The sequence below is a fragment of the Mandrillus leucophaeus genome, unplaced genomic scaffold (assembly GCF_000951045.1).
Source record: "Mandrillus leucophaeus isolate KB7577 unplaced genomic scaffold, Mleu.le_1.0 Scaffold106, whole genome shotgun sequence".
Taxonomy (NCBI): Eukaryota; Metazoa; Chordata; class Mammalia; order Primates; family Cercopithecidae; genus Mandrillus; species Mandrillus leucophaeus.
Genome location: NW_012098765.1, coordinates 2,635,606 through 2,643,176, shown reverse-complemented (window position 1 = coordinate 2,643,176; position 7,571 = coordinate 2,635,606). Strand labels below are relative to the sequence as shown.

Below are 7,571 nucleotides of genomic sequence, written 5' to 3'. Positions count from 1 at the left end.
TTCGCCAGGATGGTCTCGATCTCCTGACCTTGTGATCCGCCCGTCTCAGCCTCCCAAAGTGCTGGGATTACAGGCTTGAGCCACCGCGCCCGGCCTCAGAGACGGGGTTTCACCGTTGTTGGCCAGGCTAGTCTCAAACTCCTGACCTCAAGTGATCTGCTCGCCTCATCCTCCCAAAGAGCTAGGATTACGGGCATGAGCTACCACACCTGGCCTACTTATTTATTTTTTTATCCAACTGAATTTAATATTTAAATCCTGTTTAATTATTATTATTATTTTTGAGACAGGGTCTCACTGTGTTTCCTGAGTAGCTGGGGCTATAGGTGTGCACCACCATGCTCAGCTAATTTTTGATTTTTTTTTTTTTTTTTAGAGATGGGGTCTCACTATGTTGCCCAGGCTGGTCTCAAACTCCTGTACTCAAGCGATCCTCCCACCTTGACCTCTCAAAGTGCCTGGGATTACAGGCCTGAGTCACATTCCTGGTTTAACCTGTCTTCTAAAGTGATGAGAATGACAGCTCAGGGATGTGACTTCACTTGCCCAGCATCACATTGCAAATCAGGAAACCAGACCTTATGGCTCCAGAATTCATGGTTTTAATCAGTCCTCTACCCTGCCTCTTATAGCTGTATCCTATGCTCAGTGCCTGGTACATAGTAGGTGCTAATGGATGTCAGTTGGACAATGCAGTGAAGAATAAAGGCCAGGTATACTGTTGTGCATCCAATGGGTAAATTAAAATGATATCAATCGGGCATGGTGATGGTTCATGCCTGTACTCCCAGCACTTTGGGAGGTTAAGGCAAGAGGATCGCTTGAGGCCAGAAGTTGAGGACCAGCCTGAGCAACATAGCGAAATCCCATCTCTACAAAAAAAAAAAAAAAAAAAAGAAAGAAAGAAAGAAAAAAAAAGAAAGAAACGAAAAATTTTAGCTGAGCGTGGTGGCACACACCTGTAGTCCAAGCTACACAGAAGACCAAGGCAGGAGGATCACTTTAGCCCAGGAGTTTAAAGCTGCAGTGAGCTCTGATTGCAACACTGCACTCCAGATCCCGACTCAAAAAGCAAAAACGACCACCAATTACAATGATGTTAGAATTTGTTGAGTTTCCCCTCTGTGCCAGGCTGGTCTTTCTAATACTTACATTGTTCCCAGGAGGCAGGAACCATGATCATCTTTATTATAACAATGGGGAAACTGAGGCTCAGAGAAGCCAGGTTATTTTCTAAGGACATGCAGTGAGTAAGTGTTGAACTGGGATTCAAGTGGATGCTGCCCCCAAAGCCTGTTTCTTGACATCAAGCCTCGTGCACCATTTACAAGCTAACTAAATTTTTATTTAGCATCTACTGTGTGCCGGGGAAGGCAGAACAGTGGTAACTAAGACGGGCATATGGCCGGGCATAGTGGCCCATGCCTATAGTCCCAGCACTATGGGAGGCTGAGGCAGGAGGATTGTTTCAGCCCAAGAGTTCAAGATCAGCCTGGGCAACACAGTGAGACCCTGTCCCTATTTTATAAAAAAGAAAAAATCTATTTAAAAAAAAATTACAAAAATTAGCTGAGCGTGGTGGTGTGTGCCTGTAATCTCAGCTACTTGGGAGGCTGAGGCATGAGAATCGCTTGAACCTGGGAGGCAGAGGTCACAGTAGGTCAAGATCACGCCATTGTACTCCAGTCTGGGTGGCAGCTTGAGACTCTGCCTCAAAAAATAAGTAAATAAATAAATAAATAAAAGAATAAAAGAAAAGAAAAAAAATAGGCATAGTTTTGTCCTCACGAAACTCAAGCTCTAGATAATGACATAATCACGTAAGTGAGTAGGTAATTACAAATTGTGATACATTCTGGGAAGGACATCATAAGATGCTAAGAGGAGAATAACATGAGGATTACCAACTATAGACACAGTGAACACGGAGGCTTGTCTAAGGAAATTTGAACTGAGCCAGGCATGATGGTGCACACTTTTAGTTCTGACTACTCAGGAGGCTGAGGTGGGTGGATTGCTTGAACCTAGGAGTTTGAGGCTGCAGTGACCTATGACTGCACCACTGTGCTTCAGCCTGGACAACAGAGCCAGAGCCAGACTCCATCTGTTGAAAAAAAAAAGTAAAAAGTTGAGTTGGGTTCTGAAGCATAAGCGGGAATTAGGAACACGGAAGAGGAGCAGTGCTCCAGACAGTGAGAACAGCACATGCAAAGGCCCTGAGGTGGAACTAGAATGGTGTGTTCAAGAAACAAGTATAGGCTGGGCACGGTGGCTCACATCTGTAATCCCAGCACTTTGGGAGGCCGAGGTGGGCAGATCGCCTGAGGTCAGGAGTTCGAGACCAGCCTGACCAACATGGTGAAGCCCTGTCTCTGCCAAAAATACAAAATTAGCCAGGCATGGTGGCGCATGCCTGTAACCCCAGCTACTTGGGAGACTGAGACAGGAGAATCGCTTGAACCTGGGAGGTGGAGGTTACAGTGAGGCAAGATCATGCCATTGCACTCCAGCCTGGGCAACAAGAGCAAAACTCCATCTTAAAAAAAAAGAAAAGAAAAGTATAGCTGTTTGTCTATGGTGGTTTATATGTGTCAGGCACTATTTAATCCCAGGAGGTAGATTTCTATTTGACAAAACCTGAGGAACAGAGAGGTTAATTATCTTGCCCAAGATCACACAGCTAATGAGAGTGGCTTCTCCATCCCTCCACCCAATACCTTCAAGCACTCTGTCAAAGTGCCCACTGTCTTGTTTCCCACCCCCTCTTCCCTCCAGATGTGAACATGGAGGCTCCAGATGAGAAGTCCATCATCACCTATGTGGTCTCTTTCTACCACTATTTCTCCAAGATGAAGGCTCTGGCTGTGGAGGGGAAGCGTATCGGGAAGGTATAAGGAGCCAAGGAGTGGGTGAGTGGGAAGCTGGGAGCTGGCGGCAGGCATGGGTGGGATGAGGCTGACCCCTGCTTCCTCTGCTGTGTCAGGTCTTGGACCAGGTGTTGGAGGTGGGTAAGATCATAGAACGCTACGAGGAGCTGGCGGCCGAGCTGCTGGCCTGGATTCACCGCACCGTGGGCCTCATCAGCAACCAGAAATTTGCCAACTCCTTAAGTGGGGTGCAGCAGCAACTCCAGGCTTTCACGGCCTATTGCACGCTGGAGAAGCCTGTCAAGTGAGGTCCAGCTCTGGAGGGACGGCGGGCAGGGGTGGCATGACGGCAGGGCTCCTGAGCTCATGCTCCTTCAGGTTCCAGGAGAAGGGGAACCTAGAGGTGCTGCTCTTCAGCATCCAGAGCAAACTGCGTGCCTGCAACCGTCGCCTCTTTGTGCCTCGGGAGGGCTGTGGCATCTGGGATATTGATAAGGTAAGGCCACGGATGCAGGGGAGAGGTGGAGTTGCACTGTGGAGTTGTATAGGTTGCACACTGCTCAAGGGAATCATTCACATTGTAGGCATGGTGGATTAGATATTCATTCTGACAGTTTTTCAGTAGTAAAGTGTCATAAAGAAGCAACATGTTTTCCAATTTGCATGAAGTTGCCATAATGCTATGAGTGGCCTCAGACTAAGTCAAGACCATTAAACTGTGGGGAGCTGTCAGAGTCTGACTGCCTCCTCCCATCTCCTGCAGGCATGGGGTGAGCTGGAGAAGGCTGAGCATGAGCGGGAGGCTGCCCTACGGGCTGAGCTGATTCGGCAGGAGAAGCTGGAACTACTGGCACAGAGGTTTGACCACAAGGTGGCTATGAGGGAGAGCTGGCTGAATGAGAACCAGCGTCTGGTCTCCCAGGTACAAGGTGTAGGGCTTGGCTCCGGGGGAAAGGGAGGGAGGGCGGGGCTGATGGTCCTGGGACCAAAGAGGGAGACTTGATCTCCTAGGCAACAGGGAAGAGTTAGATTAGTTTCCTGGTGATAAATGAGGATGGGAAGGGAGACTTGGTCTTCTAGGTGATTGTTGGGTGAGGGGAATGGGCCTGATCTCCAGGGTAATGGGAGAGTGAGGCTGGTCTTCAGGGTAACTAGAAAGGGCGGAATTAGTCTCTTCAGCAATAGGGGGAGTGTTTTAAATGACAAGAGAGGTTGTATCTTGTGTCTAGGGTAACTCAGGAGGATATAATTGGTTTCCTAAGTAACAGAGTCAGGTAAACCTGGTCCCTAATCTCCAGGACAGGGGAAGCCTCTTTCCTGAGTAACAAGTTTAAGGTTAGCGATGTAACAGGAGGGTGGGACTTGTTTCCAGGGTAACTGGAGAGAGTGGGGCTGGTCTCCAGGGAAATGGGAAGGTGGGGTTGGTCTCTAGGGCAACAGAGGAGGTGGGTCTGTTCTCCACGGTAACTGGGGAAGATTGGGTTGGTCTCCAGGACAACAGGGGAGGGTGGGGTTGATCTCCAGGGTAACTGGAGAGGGTGGCACTGGTCTCCAGGGCTACAAGGGAGGATGGGGCTGGTCTCCAAGGTAACTGTGGAAGATGGGCTGATCTCCAGGGCAACAGGGGAGGGGAGTTGGTCTTTAGAGTAACTGGGGAGAGTGGCACTGGTCTCCAGGGTAACAAGAGAGGGTGGGGTTGGTCTCTAAGGTAACAGTGGAGGGTGGGGCTGGTCTCCAGGTTACCTGGGTAACAGGGGAGGGCGGGGCTGGTCTCCAGGATAACTAGGGAGGGCAGGGCCGGTCTCCAAGGTAATGGAGGGGGGAGTCCCCAGGGTCACACAGGGTCAAGGTAATAGGTGGACTGCTGAGGCAGCATGGGTTAGTGTCTGGCTCACTGCCCCAGGACAACTTTGGGTATGAGTTGCCCGCAGTGGAGGCAGCCATGAAGAAACACGAAGCGATCGAGGCAGACATTGCAGCCTACGAGGAGCGGGTACAGGGTGTGGCGGAGCTGGCCCAGGCGTTGGCGGCCGAAGGCTACTACGATATCCGGCGGGTGGCAGCCCAGCGTGACAGCGTCCTGCGCCAGTGGGCCCTGCTAACTGGGCTTGTGGGTGCCCGGCGGACACGGCTCGAGCAGAACCTGGCCCTGCAGAAGGTCTTCCAGGAGATGGTGTACATGGTGGACTGGATGGAGGAGATGCAGGTGCCAGGCGGGGGCCGCGGATGCGGGTGGAGTGCCGGAGGGAAGGGAGGATGCAGACGCTGAAAGCGTTGACAGACAGCTGGAGCTGGAAAGGGAAGGGCAGAGATAGAAGAAGATAAAGAGAAAGCCAGGAAGACAAAAAGAGAGAACAAGAGAGAGAGTGAGAGAAAGATACAGAGATAGACAAGAGAGGCAGACAAAGAAACAGAATGAGAAAGAGACGGAGACGAATAGAGAAATAGAAAAATGCTGGACACAGTGGCTCACACGTGTAATCCCAGCACTCTGGGAGGCCGAGGCGGGCAGATCACTTGAGATCAGGAGTTTCAGACCAGCCTGTCCAACATGGTGAAACCCCCTGTGTACTAAAAATACAGAACAATTAGCTGGGTGTGGTGGCATGTGCCTGTAGTCCCAGCTATTTGGGAGGCCGAGGTTCAAGAATCGCTTCAATCTAGGAGGCAGAGGCTGCAGTGAGCCAAGATGGTGCCACTGCACTCCAGCCTGGATGACAGAATGTGATTCTGTCTAAAAAAAAAAAAAAGAAGAAAGAAAAAAAGAGAAAGAAATGAAAAAAGACATGGAGATACAGAGACAGAGTAAGCCAGGGATGCAGACAGAGAGAGAGTGACAGTTTGAGAGAGAGGGAGAGAAATCAGAGAGGCAGAGAGAGGGGGAGGCAGACACAAAGGTGACAATGAAAATCTGCATGGCTACAGAGAAAGATACAGGAAGATGGGAATCAATCTGAGAGAGAGAAAGACCTACCAGATCTAGAGAGAGATGAGACAATAAAGATAGAAGCCAGCTGGGCATGGTGGCTTACACCTGCGGTACCAGCACTGTGGGAGGCTGAGGTAGGCAGATTGCTTGAGCCCCAGAGTTTGAGACCAGCCTGGTCAACATAGTGAGATCCTGTCTGTACAAAAAAATAAAAACAAAAACAAAAACTAGCTAGGTGTGGTGGCATGCGCTTGTAGTCCCGGCTACTCTGAAGTGGGACGATCACTTGAGCCCAGGAGGTTGAGGCTGTGTGAGCCATGATTGCACCACTACACTCCAGCCTGGGTGACAGAACGAGATCCTGTCTCAAAAAAAAAAGAAGCTGGGTGCGGTGGCTCACACCTGTAATCCCAGCACTTTGGGAGGCCAAGGCAGGCAGATCATCTGAGGTCAGGAGTTCGAGACCTGCCTGACCAACATGGCAAAACCCCATCTGTACTAAAACATCCAAAAATTAGCCGGGCAAGGTACATCCACTCGGGAGGCAGGAGAATCGCTTGAATCCGGGAGGCGGAGCTTGCAGTGAGCCGAGATCGTGCCACTGCACTCCAGCCTGGGCGACAGAGCCAGACTCTGTCTCAAAAAAAGAAGAAGAGGAAAAAAAAAAAAAGAAGGAAAAGAAGGAAGGAAGGAAGGAGGATACAGACAGAGAGAAAGGGAAAGGGGCAGAAATGTAGAAAGAGAGATGCAGAGAGAGATGGAGACAAAGATGTATAGACAAGAAAGACGTGGAAGCAGAGACTAAGCTACTGTGACAGAGCCCAGAAATGTAGAGTCCACGAGAGATGGAAACATTCAGAGAGAGACAGGTAGAGAAAGAGGGAGACAGAGACAGAACACCATTGCTAGCTGTGAGAGCCGACAACAGCCGGGGCTCGGCTTTTTTCTTTCTGATGAGGAAACTAAGCCCAGGCCACAGAGCTGGTAAGAGGGTCTTGAGGCTGGTCCATATCTCTCTAAGACGGGTCAGAGTCAAGAGTGACAGTGCAGAGCAGCAGGGGCTGGCACAGGCGATGGGGGAGAGGCGAGTGGCCAGGGCAGTGCCAGAGGTGTGCTCAGTGCTGTCCCCGCTTGTAGGCTCAGCTGCTGTCCCCGGAGTGTGGGCAGCACCTGGTGGAGGCAGATGACCTGTTGCAGAAGCATGGACTGCTGGAGGGAGACATTGTGGCCCAGAGCGAGCGGGTGGAGGCGCTCAATGCCGCTGCCCTGCGCTTCTCCCAGCTGCAGGGTGAGTCTTGGGGCTGGGGCTGGGGCTGGGGTTGGAGACTCTTGGGACTGTTGCCGATAGAGGCAAGAGTGATTCCTGAGAGAAGAAAAGAGTGAGCTCCTTGTCCTTGGAGGCATTTAAGCAGAGCCTAAGATCACATTCCAATAAGGAAGTCATGGGGAGAATCAATGCCCTGAGTGGCAGGGTGGACCACTCGACCTCTTCCTGCTTTAGATTCTGCAGTGATAACCCACATTTATCGAGCACTTGTTATGTGCCAAGCCCTTCACAGATTGCTCTCAACGAATACCATTTAAAAAGACCTGTGTGTTGGCTGGGTGTGGTGGCTCACGCCTGTAATCCTAGCAGTTTGGGAGGCCTAGGCGGGTGGACCACCTGAGGTCAGGAGTTTGAAACCAGCCTGACCAACATGGTGAAACCCCGTCTCTGCTAAAAATACAAAAAACAATTAGCCAGGCATGGGGGCATGTGCCTGTAATCCCAGCTA

General features: G+C 50.6%; 1 protein-coding gene across 1 annotated transcript in view; it reads left to right on the top strand.

Moving 5' to 3' along the window:
- SPTBN4 (spectrin, beta, non-erythrocytic 4) overlaps positions 1-7,571 on the top strand; it is a 106,827-nt gene that overhangs the window by 38,584 nt on the left and 60,672 nt on the right. The window contains exons 7-12 of the mRNA XM_011984235.1: positions 2,776-2,888; positions 2,984-3,171; positions 3,246-3,363; positions 3,631-3,789; positions 4,771-5,073; positions 6,934-7,084. Of these exons, the coding sequence (XP_011839625.1) occupies positions 2,776-2,888; positions 2,984-3,171; positions 3,246-3,363; positions 3,631-3,789; positions 4,771-5,073; positions 6,934-7,084 (1,032 nt within the window). The remainder of the gene's footprint in view (positions 1-2,775; positions 2,889-2,983; positions 3,172-3,245; positions 3,364-3,630; positions 3,790-4,770; positions 5,074-6,933; positions 7,085-7,571) is intronic.